This window comes from Danio rerio, chromosome 8 (assembly GCF_052040795.2).
Source record: "Danio rerio strain M-AB ecotype USA chromosome 8, GRCz13ab, whole genome shotgun sequence".
NCBI classification, from domain to species: Eukaryota; Metazoa; Chordata; class Actinopteri; order Cypriniformes; family Danionidae; genus Danio; species Danio rerio.
Window position 1 is genome coordinate 17,920,671 of NC_141028.1, and position 12,821 is coordinate 17,933,491.

The window sequence follows — 12,821 nt, forward strand, 5'->3', positions numbered from 1 at the left end:
TCACACCATCCTGACACTACCTTCCATAAATGGTGTGGAGGAAAAAGAGACGCGCGCAATACTAGCTCCACGGAGTCGCTGAGGAAACCGTCTTTTTTTGTTTTTATCGTTTTATTTTGGATTTCGTCCCCTCAAATATATTCATATACAAAACATAGACGCTCTCTGACTGCAGCTGTGAGTTTTCGGCTCCATCTCTCCATCTCTCCGCCGACCTGTCTGCATCCGACTGTCCTTGGGTCCACGCGACACCTCCTACAAGACTTTAGGAAACGACTTTCCCCCAAACGCTCAAAAGCGCAACGTTATTATATATTTCTTTTGATTATTTACCGCGTATTTGAATAAAATACCGAGCTTTTACTTCCCCCTTCACCTCCGGACACGAGAATGGTCATGGTGAGTAGTGTGCTCGTATTTGAAAGAGAATTACACTGTAACACTAGTGAAAATCACCGAAACACCGTCTCGCGTAGCCTAAGCATAATCCCTTCATCCCTCGTAATACTTAGAATTTCACTAATTTCTTTCTCTTAAGCACATAATTGGCGACAATTGGGATGAAGACAGATGGTATTGTTTAGACTATTTCAAGGTGCGCACTTTGCGTAAAGGTGTGTGACTGTGATTTGTGTTATGGTTTGTACAATGACCAGGTGTGTAAGAACAGTAACCTGTGTGCTTTTTACTCAGTCTCAGTTGACAACAGTTGTGTCGTCCCACATTTGTCTTTCTACTTGCAGCTTTGTTAAATTCGATGTTGGTCTTTTTGGATCATACATTTAACAGAATTAAATAAACATTTGGAATACACACACACGCACACACACATTGCATTTAAAATAACTAAAACCTGAGGTCAAATAATTTTAAATATAATAGGTATTTACTATATATATATATATATATATATATATATATATATATATATATATATATATATATATATATTGTAAATCCATATGTATAATATATACATATTTAGATGCAAAAACCTTTAAGTACCATCAGGAATTTTCTTTTGCAAAGTGCATTTTTCTCAGCCTTTTATTGTTATGTTCAGTTATTTGATGTTAAAAGTGATGAAAATAATCTATTCTTTGTTAATAAAAGTGAAATTACTGAATCAAGACATTGGGGCCTGAGGAAAATGCTAATATTGGACGAAAATTTCAGATGGCACTTAGAGGTTTTTGCATCTGTACTCTTCATATATACTGTACATATATACACTTATTTATTTATTTTTTTTTACTTGTTCAAACTACTTATTTAAAATGAAGTGAATCAGCACAATTCTTGAGATTTCATTAGGATGATTTTGTTTTACATTTATTATGTTCAATCCACATAAATATGTTAAAAGTGTTAAGTTAACGTAATTCATTTGTGTTGGGACAACATGAATGAATTGTGTGGAACCCTGCAATTTTTTTTCAGTGTATGTATATATGTGTGTGTGTGTGTGTGTATAAATTATTGTGCAATACAGGTATGTATTACGTTAAAAAGTCTATTGTCTGTCACACATACATAAATGCATAGTAGATATTCAGATTCAATTTGTATGGTCAATTTTCAGAACAATGTATAATTGACTGCTCAACCACTTTTAACCATTTTAATATAAAATTCTCTTGGAAAAAGCAAACAGACTTCAAAATAGCTGAATTCAATACTAAATGTCCACGTTTGAATCCTTTTTCTATTTAACACTGTAATAAGCGTCCTTTATATGGTCATTGTGTGTAAGTATAGAAGGATATTTAAAAGCTTCAACATACTCTGCAATCATTGCATGCTTTTAACTTGCATTAATTAGCAGTGCTGCGAGAGCACCCTATTACCATAATGCCTGTAGGTGCAATCAGTCCGCTCTAACTCAAGCTGAGCCCTTGGTTGCGATTGATTGCCTTTGCTGGTTCTGAAAGGGCTTGTGCTAGCCGAAGCGCCTGTGCCGTCTGCAAGGCTGCCAGAGCGAAAGTGTTAATTTACCAGAGTAGAGCAGATGACGGACTGCTGAGGGAGCCAGTCAGAGAAGTGAGGAGGAGGGGGCTGCTCTGACCTCACCAATGAGGAGGGGGCAGGGAGTGGGGCTGCAGCGTTCAGCTCATGCCGAAGCCCGTGCATTCACAAGCAGCCTCACTCGGAGGAGGAATGCCCACTCTCTCTCCTGCTGGCCGCACGCTGCCTCGCCACCGCTGAGACACATACTGAGAGAGAGAGGAGAGACCGAGAGAGATCTCCAAGTGAGGAGACATTAGCACGGCTATAGGCGAGAACTCTGCCCGCCGACTTACAAATGGAGTGGAACGGGTTTAAGATGGTAAGGATGCTGCGGTGGTTTCGTGCAGACAAGCATGTGTGTGTGTGTGTGTGTGTGTGTGTGTGTGTGTGTGTGTGTGTGTGTGTGTGAGTGAGTGTGTTTTTGCCCTTGCTGTGTCTCACTGCCTGCATCTGCAGTGGTAGCATTGGAGTCTCTCTGTCTCTCTCCCCTTTCTCCTCTTTTTCAATTCTGCATGCTACTCCTCCCCTTTATCTCAGGATGAGAGGAGCTTTATTTGAGAACAAGGCTGAGGAAAGGAGAAGAGAGGAGAGAAAGGACAGGTGTAGCAGGTTCTTAGATGCTGCGGTTTAAAACCATTTACGTGTGGAGGCAGTGTTGAATCTTAATGCTCACCTTATTTTGCTCTCATCTTCCATTTTCCACCCAATTTTAGTGCTGGCAGCTCCAGTTTGATCTGTCAAAAGGAAACAGTCATATTATTCATATGATTAATGTGATAATCATATTATTTTCTTTCCTCATTTCTATACCATTTCATATGAAAATCAAGAAAATCTCACATTAATCATCTTGTGTAGAAGGTTGTGTAACTGTGTACCCATGCCAGAGTGTAAGTTTGTAAATGAGAATGAGTGGGAGTGACCTCGTGTGTGTGTGTACGAGAATCTATTAGGTAGGGAAGGTGTGTTTTCTATGCATAGTTTGTTATCTAGCACGTCTGGAGATCATTGCCCGTGTTTGCCCATCTTCCATGATAGAGGTAGGGCAGGCTGCACTAAACATGCTGCACTGTGTGTGTGTTGTGCAAGTGTATGTGTCCATTGTTGACTAAGGGCTCAGAGACTGCCTCCCCCGGCTGTCACCAGGCTAGTGGGAGACTGTGCCTGCCAGGAACCAACTCTCCCTGTGAGAGAGAGAGAGAGAGAGAGGGATGTAGCGAAGCTTACAAACGACTGAAAAAAATCGTAGGCCTGTGTTAGCACATCATACACAGTAAAGGTTGAAGACATCATAATTGCTCGAAAGGTTAATGTAGCGCAGATATATGCATTTACTAACTTGCTGTGACTGTCGGTTCTCCCACCTGAGCAGCACAGAGTTCGGATTAAAATGTGGGCAGCGTTATTCAGTTTTCAGGCAAATGTTTGACTGTTTGTGTGTGGGCTTTAACATGCAATCAAAATGCTAATTGAAAAGAGCACGATTCCCAAAAGTAAATCTCTGCTTTACCCCCTTTCCTTTGTGCGAAACAGTTTGTGCAAGGCAGAAAAACATTGGGGCAGCCAGGGGGCTTGTCCATGTTGCTTATAGTGAGAGAGGAAATAAGGTGTGGGAGGGAGGAAGTTAAGGGAAATAAGCTTCCACATAGGCCTATACATTTCTCCTCCTCCTCCTCCGCAGTGCTGACGTCCCAACTCAACGCACACCTAATGGCCATTACACAGAGCTATGGCCACGTAGACGCAGCTCGTCTTCTTTCACCTCACATCCTTTCCTTCCTACCTTCTCGTCACCTCTATCCTTCCTCATAATTTCACTCCCTCCTCCAAGCAGCCTCACTACACTGCTTTAGGGCTTTCTCCTTTGTTGTCCGACTCCAAGGTTGCATATCAATGCTAATAAGGCTAAAGCTGGACTGAATATTAAAAAGGGGTGGATAAGGGCGCAGGTGGATGACCGAGAGAGATCCAGAGACGAGCTGCCGAGATGGTGATATCTGGGCAGCAGGGGTGGGAAAAGTGCCCCAGGATGTGTGATGGCTGGGTGGAAGAGTTTGCACCCCTCTCCACACAGCATGACTACACATGACAGCTGAGTGTCAAAGTGGGCCACTTGATTTTTTTTTCTGTGAGTTAAGAGTAGTGGCTCAGGTTGCCCCCCTCTGGCTGCAAAGACTCAAGGGGCTGTGTGAGCGTGTGACTCCACTGCATCCATCCCTCACTTTTCCTGCTGCAGAAGCATGGCAGCACCCATCTGACTGAAACCCTTGCCGTGCTTTTGCAATGAGCCCTCAGATGGTGGCGCCGTAGAGCTTCCACCTGAGTGAGTTTAAAGCATGGTTCATTGTGCAGGTTTCAGTTTCAATATTTCAGGCACACAACATTTTTTCTTTTCTCTTTATGGTATTGCATTTCTACAGAAAGACATTAATTTACCTATTAGAATGATTTGTCTATATTAGATAAGATTCCTCTAAAGATGGCTAGGCAAACATATATTAAACAGCCAGTTTTGTTTTGTTATTATTATTTAATTTTGTCCAAAAATGAATGTGAATAATATTTAATGTCTTCATAGGAGTCAGAGGATGTGCAAGATCACAATAGCAGTAAATGACACAATAAATGACTGACATTATTATTATTATTTTCTTTATTTAGCCAGGAGATCACATTGAGACAGTACAGTCTCTTCTTCCACTGAGACCTGGTCAAGATGGCAGCACAAGTTTCCCACAAAAAATCACAGATACCATTACCACAAAATTACAAAATCACCATTCATAATAAAAGATCTGATCTTAAAAAACAATTACAGGTATCCTTTAAGACGTTATACAATAGATGTTTAAAGGTACTCGGAAGTGTGTCGAGATTAAGCCACTTTTGCAGAGCATTCCAAGCCCTAGGAGCATAAAAGGGAAAACCACATTAGCCAAGTTCTGACAATACTCTGGGACTGTTAACCGAATACAGGAACCAAATAGTGCATTGGATATATATTGAATTGTTAGCTAATTAGAAAGATTGGATTGTAGTTTACCTAAGAGAGCCTTTAAAGTAAATAAGTACAAATGTAATTTTCTCCTTTGATAAAAAGATAACTAATGTAAGGAATCGTAAAAATAATAAAAGTTATGCATCCGTGAGTCTGCACCTTCTTCAATAACTTGTCAATATGTATATCCAAGGCTAAACTCTTGTCAGTCCAAAAACCTAGATATTTATAAGAGCTAACTCTTTCTATTGGTACACCATTTGAGGATGTGATTGTCTGGTTACCTTAGTGCGGCTATGGCTAAAAATCATATATTTAGTTTATTTTTTAAATTTAAAACCTATTTTAACTCCTTAAACATACACTGTAGTACTTGAAAAGCGTTTTGTAATACGCTTAGATCAGAGTCATGAAATATGGAAGACAGGAAATTCTTTCATTTTAACAATCATAATTGGAGCGACCACACAAAACAAGAATAATTTCTCATCCTTTGGATTGTGCACAATAGATTTAAGAATAAAAGATAATAAGACAGACAAAAATCTTGTTAAATAGTTAGCTATATATATATATATGTAAGGTTTACAAATTGTATATACACATTAGTGACAAGACTTTACCATGTTGAAGTCTGTATGCTATCTCTGCTTTCCTGCCATGGTACACTTAAAAGAGTAAACAGCGCTCTGTAATCTATTTGCTATGCTCTTCACTCCGATTTGAAAAAGTATCCTAATACTTAATCGTTTTCAACGGCTTTGACAGATTTAGAACACAAATGTAACCTCTGAATGTAATTACTGAATGAGTCTCACTCTGCCAACTGATTAGAGAAAATGCCTTGAGAGTTACTGAGGTAACTGAACATCCAGCTCTAGGGAGGATAGAGCGCACTGACAGGTGAAGGCAGAATGCGCTTATTAGACAAGTCTCACATTCAGACTTAAATAACTCAGAGAAGATTTCAGAAGCTAATGTGAGCTTTCATCACATTCCATATTTGCGATCACATCACTTCTGGGAGAGTTTTACCCTTAGTGTTCGAATAAAAACCTACAAAGATATCTGTTCAATAAAATGTTCAGATAAAAACTGCCCATATAAAGAGATATCTTTTACATCTAATTTTTCTCCCTAAATGGCAATGAGACTTCAAGAATGAGACTTTGAAAAAGGTCTCTTAAAAAAAACAGAATGTCAAACATTAAGCTCAAATTTGGGATCTTGTGAAAACAAAAGTGGGAAAAATGTCAATATATTCAATACTGATCAATTTATTTCAAGAGTAAAGTATGTGTGCTCATTAATGCATTAACATTAACTGTATAGCTTCAGTGCTTCCCACAGGTTTGAAATATACTTGCTGTGGTGGTCGGAATGAAACACACCTTAAACAAAATATAGTTTGACTTTTAACAATATTTTTATTATTATCTGTTTTAAACTTTTTCTTTTCAATGGGTTAAAGTAACAAAAAGATGTTGAAACATCCATTTCTCTTTTATGTTATCTCTCTAATAAACACTACTGAAGCATTTTAGATGGATAAAATATGTAATATATTGATCATCAAATTAATAAAAAATACAGCAAATGAGAAATAAATGACATAACGAAGGAATAAAAACACACAATATCTCTAACAATTATAATAATTACAAGAATAACCTGTAGCTAATTTAAATAAGACAAATGAGTTGATTACCTATTTCTAATGGTGTAAAAATATTATGCAGCCAATTTAGACAAATTTAACAAAGTTAAATTTAACAAAGTTTTTCTGAGTCATTTAGATTAAAGAATTAATTTTTTAAAATATCTCTCTTGTAGCTGTGCGCATAAAATGAACATCAACTCAGAAAACGAAAGCAAAACCAAATCCTGGACATTTTAGTAGATTTAGAAAACCCAGTCAAACTCAAAAAGGTGCGGGTCTCCAAGTAAAGTGTAAAAGAATGATAGTTAAAAAAAAAGTGTCACTAAATATACTTGGGTGTTGTAAATATAGCTGGGTGGCCCGCTTAAGTAAAGTCTATATGTGGGAAGCACTAAGCTTTATCAAGTTAGAATATTTCAGTTTCTCTGGAAATATACTTAAAACAATATACTTAAAACATAAAACAGCCAGAAAGTCATTTTGACATTTAATAAAGAAACGCCTAAAATAAAAATGGTTAAAAACAAAAAAGGTCCTACCTAATGTATTAACAAGGTTTAGGTAAGATTAAACAATGTGCTATGAATAGTAATCTAATGTAATCTTAATAATATGCTTTTGCGAAGAGGCTTTTTATTATGTCAAAGCTAAATATACATGAATAACAACAAAACGCTCAGGTTTAAATTTTAATAGGCGTCCACAGTGATTTCTCAGTTTGATTCATCCTCATTTTCTTAGCAGAAAGCTGAGGAGAGAGTAAGAAGGAGAGAGGGAGCGAGCAGGCTTCACAAGCGCGAGCATAATAATTCCTCTGGCGCAAATTCAAAGTGCCACGCACAGACAGACGATAATCAGCCGAATATACACAGCACACACAACCTGCTTACCAACACAACACACCGCTCGTCCTGGCACGCTGACAGATGCATAGATATATAAAATAATATGTTCGGCAGAGGCTCCATCACAAACAGTGATTGTTGGTTTGAGCTGATCACAAGATAAAATAGAGAAAGGTAAAAGAAGCGCATTACCGCCCATTTCTTTCAAGCTGGCTCTCATCCCCTATCATTCTAGCTTCCGACCTCCCTCATCCTCCATCCCACTTTCTTTGTTTCATTCCTTCTCCTCTCTCCCCCTCCCTCACTCTCTCTCTCTCTCTCTCTCTCCGCCTGTGTGTTTTGGTATTCATACAGACGTTCGGATTTGAGTGGCAGGCTCTCTCGAGACTGTGCACAAACTGCACATTTCTCTGATCTACATTTTGCACCCCAGGAAAAGACAGCAACAGCAGGCGAGTTTTTGCTCCCACCATTGCAAATGCAGTAGCTTTTTCTCTCCTGCCTATTACCCAATTAACTGACCTGCCTCCCGTGACGGTAAAGGACTTCTCAAGGTCATTCGCATTACAGCGACTCGCATCACACAATCGCACGGAAATCAAAACCTTTAAAACCTTTACAGTGGCAAAAATGGCTGATGCATTTAAAAAAAATTACATAATGTGGCATAATGACGGCTGATACGGCATTCAAAAGAGCACACTCGAGGACTTTTATTTGTGCTCATTCTCAGTGGGTGAAAGGAGGGATGTGAGGAGTAGAAGAAATGCAATGAGAAAGGGAACATGGATATAAATGTCAAAGAAAGTTCCACTCTTTGTATATCAGTGGTCAAAGGTCACAGCAGCATAGGGTTATGGAGCATGCAAAGCATGGCAGCTCCCGCAATGAACCCTAACTGAGAAAGGGCAAATAGGATGGCACACAAAAAGCATCTTTCCCACAACAGTAACCATAGATACCACCGTTGGCATTTCACGAAGGAATTACTTCGCGTGAAATCTTGCCCCTGTAGATGCGCTTGGGTTGTGGATATTGTTATCTTGCTGTCAAAAAGAGTTAGGCTGATTAGAGGTGGTAGCAGACCTTTAGCAGAAGTTACTGTCTTGTCCGGGAGCTAATGTCTTCCCTTACACAAACACGCCCTGTTTTGTATGTTCTTCTTCCTTTCATAGAAGCAAGGCATTCATTCCATTAGTTCACCATCAACCTGCAATCAGGAAACAACAGTTAGTAAAAGCATGTCGAACAAACACTGATACATATTCTGAGTATAAACCAGATTGCAAAAACATTCCCTTCACACTACGCACAATCATCGCTGAACTTTGATTCTGATGGATTCTATGAGGATACACATATATTTTATAGGAAATTATATATGAGTGTAGATGCCCCATGTAGGCATTTTCAATTACAGTGTAGCCCTGCATCTGAACATTAATCTGCTCGTTTGAATGCACGTCCCATTTGTTGCTTTTGCTGATATTCTACAGAGGTTTTATCTTGCTAGCTGCAATAGAATACATTTGATTGCCCTTTTCCTCGTAATGTCATTCTTTATATCCTCATATCCAGAAAAAAAGGAAATCTTGGAGACATGTTGGCAGAGCCATTGCTGCTTTGTAAAAAGTAAAACGACAGTAAAGTATACCACTTCTACTGTATGTAGTTGCAAAAGAGTAGAGAAAAGACATGGCAGAACATCCATTCATCTGCATTTTGTAGCCTGATGTATATGAAGAGGTTAACAGATTGAATTTCATTCACCTCTTTGTCTCTAATATTGAGATTGGTGCTATTTATTAGCTGCCCGTGCTAGTTAGTAATTCAGCCAATCTTCCATCAATTACCCTGGCGTTCTCTTATTAAAGCAGATGCCGTGGGGTTGCCGCTCTGTCTTGCAGCTACTTTCTTTTATGAGCTCAAGCGTGGAACCCAATCAATAACTAAACTGACTTCATACAATACACAGAGATGTTTCTCCACCAGCTGTGAGCTCTGTACAGTTAAAGACAGAGAGATACTTGTATGTAAGTAATAGTAATAATAATAATACTAATTTATTGTTTGATTCAGAATAATATGCTCTATGTCAATATCTATTTTATGTTTAGACTATATTAGATATATATCAACTAATTTTGCATATTTATTTGTGCATGCCCATTTATGCATACATGTATGCCCTAATTTTGTATTCTTTAATCTAAAAAACAACAACAAAACTATTAATTAAATCATAATGAATAATACAGTACCTAGGGCTGTGCAATTAATCGAAATTGAATCGCAATCGTGATTTGAAACGTAGTGATTAGCTAATCGCAAGAGGCTGCAATATAAAATATATATGTATTATTTATTTTCCCTTGCCCTGGGCAAATGCGTGACTGTCGTATGTGTGTGATAGTCTTACTAGCCAATTGAGTGCGCACACTATGTGGAACTATGAGCAAAATTATGTGGAACACTCACAATAAAAATGAAACAAATAGGAAAGCGCAGATGAGTGAGATGATGTCTGCTGCTTCAGAAGCATTATTAGACAAATTCATATCAAAGAAAAACGGTAATATGGGAATATTTTGGTTTCAAAGTCACCAATCAAAAACAGGTAATTTGCAAGAATTGTTGCCCCAACACGAAGAAATCAGCACCTAAAAAAGCACCACAGGTGGCTATATGATTAGTGTCTTGCTAAAAATTCATCTGAATGCATTGCCAGTGACACTCAATCTAGCAGCAAGCAGCAGCAAAGTACAATTTCAGAGTTGTTTCAGTCAGGTTAGTTTGCAGTGTGTTCTGTATTTTTAGAATTATTATTATTTTGTTTGAATAATAAGCTACACTATCTCCCTAATTTGAGTTGAACTTGTTTAAAGAAAGGTAAGAACATTTTATTTGTTTACCGTGTGCTCTAGAGAAAAATTAGTGTTTCATTACTGAATACTTAAAAACAATTTAAATAAATTTGGAGTGAGTTATAATCTTTTCAGGTCACTTACTGCATTTTAGCCGTAAGAAGGTACGATACAGTTTATTGAGCGGACGCTTGACTACAAAAATAAATTGCAAATCAAATCAAAATTGCAATATCTGTCAAAAAAAAAAAAAAAAGATAAATGAGATAATTTGTCCCAAATCACACAACCCTAAGAGTACCTCTGCTAATCTTTAGCAAATTTCTGCAACTTTCCTAATTTATGTAATAGTGTTGTGATTCCTCTCTTAATAGTAGCATTTAAAATGGTTGTTTAGTTTTTATTATTTATGACTAAATAACAACACAATGTTATGGGCAAACTAAACTACTGCACTGTAAAAAAAAATCCTGGTTGCCTTAAAATTTAAAGCTAAATCAAATTACCCTTATGAGTCCATAGAACTTATATTGTGTAAAACTGACTTATAACAGCTTGTGCAACTTATTAAACTAAGTTAATCGTGTTCTAACTTCATTTCATAAGTTACAATGACCTAAAACATATACTGTCAGGCCTAATTGATCATATATTTTTTTACAATGTGGATAAAATCTTTAAATTATTTGAAACAACATATTTCTGACCCCAATTTTAGATGACACTCAACATTTTTTTAATGTAGCCATAGCATACAAATAACATTCAGTTTAGTATTTCAGCCAGCAATGTAATTACTATGCATCTGTTTGGTCTGAAACAGACGTCGCACTTCCAATTTAAAGGATTTGGTTTTGTTTCCTTGTATTTTTTTCTGGAGCATAGTTCTTTCCTGTAAGAGAGAAAAAAGTATTTGTTGATGTGTAGAGAACCCATGCTGGTGAAGAAAAAAATGGTTTAAAAAACACACAGAACGCAAGGTAAAACAAAAGACCACTAGGGAACAAGAAGAAAGAGCGATGGAGAAATTGTGTGTAGTGTTGGAATGGAAATGGGAAAATAAGAGATGATGTTCTGGAAGCCAGAGGGTGTGGAGAAAGGGACTTTGAGAAATAGGCTGCAGGAAGATGAGGAGGCTGAGATTGGATTAACCAGAGCTCATGTGTGTGGCTTGCTGGAGTGAAAAAGAGAGAGAAGGAAAGCTCAGTGTGTTTATGTGTGTTCAGAAGCCCACCTCATCCTCTCAGGAACTTGAGACCACAGTTAGCTGCCTTACGGACACTGCCTTCCTTTAATTTCACTCCCCTCTTACAGACACACACATCTACTTTCAGGCTATTTGTAAAGCTTTTAATGTTTCTCTATAATGAGCAAATATTGCGTGACAAGCTTATACAGAGAAAATAATTAAAAGACAAATATACGGTGCAAGGTCTTTAGCTGGGTTTCACACTCCGCATAACAAAACACATTCATCCTCATTTTACCAGCTCTCCACGCTCACTGCAACACTCACCAAGGGCTCCCAAGCGCAGCTTTACAACTCATCTATATAGTCTCAATGTGATTTGTAGTTGGTAAAGCAGCTTGTTAGCCAGAGAGGTTCATGAGTGCACAGTATGCATAGTTTCCAGGGCGCGGAGGATCGAGGCTGCTCTTGCTCGCCCTGTGCCCGGCGCAGGTGCGGCACTGTTCTGCCACCTGCCAGCTACCTATACAGCCATGTCAACACCCCACCTGGAGCTGACACAGCCACCATAGTGCCTGCACAGAGTAAAAGGAAACCACATAGACATATGAGGCACAGGCCACATACACACTCAACCTTGAAAGAGGAGATATCTGAGAAAAAACTGGATGTGAACTTATATATTCGTAGAAGAGACAGCATAAATCCATGAAATGGTAAATATACCGTGGTAATTTAGCAGTTTGATTTAAAAATAAGAAAGCTATTGGCTGCCACTTTGCCTTGCAGTGTGAATAGCTTTATAATGCAACTTTATTTTGATTTAGATCAGAGGTGCCCAAACGATTTCTTATAAAGAGCCAAAAACCAAATTTAATTGAGGGCTGTCAGATGAAGTTAAATTTATTTGCTAATATTTAAAAATAACTAGTAAAGGTTGCTTTAAAGTATGTTAAATAATGATCCAGTATCATTTTTATTGTTTTATAATGAACTTATTATATCGTAAAAACATAAACAATCCTATCTGGAACACAACGCAGTTCATTGCTGAATACACTAGTCAAGCTGATCCTGCCTTTGCCTTGATTTGCTCATTAATGTCTTGTGCGTTGTCCTCTATCTGTCAACTGACAGTATATACATTTCAATAGTCTGATTCATTTACGACATTTAATTCAAACATTACATTTTTTGTAGCTTCTCTATTAAACAAAGAAATTAAGTAATGCTAAATTTGAAATGACGATCTCTGTCA

General features: G+C 37.8%; 1 protein-coding gene and 1 long non-coding RNA gene across 23 annotated transcripts in view; one reads left to right on the plus strand and one right to left on the minus strand.

The window, feature by feature from the left end:
• The window catches only part of elavl4 (ELAV like neuron-specific RNA binding protein 4), a 111,774-nt gene that overhangs the window by 19,210 nt on the left and 79,743 nt on the right, over window positions 1-12,821 (plus strand). For 6 of the 22 annotated variants that reach the window (NM_001244601.3, XM_087262755.1, XM_087262752.1 and 3 more), the window contains 1 exon segment: window positions 54-399. In NM_001244601.3, coding sequence (NP_001231530.2) covers window positions 391-399 — 9 coding nt within the window. In that variant the 5' untranslated portion in view covers window positions 54-390. 22 annotated transcript variants of the gene reach the window in all.
• LOC141375595 (uncharacterized) lies at window positions 4,655-10,614 on the minus strand. Its single transcript, XR_015497730.1, has 2 exons — window positions 7,058-10,614; window positions 4,655-6,329 (listed from the first exon to the last, which is right to left on the minus strand). It is a non-coding gene; the product is annotated as an uncharacterized LOC141375595 (long non-coding RNA).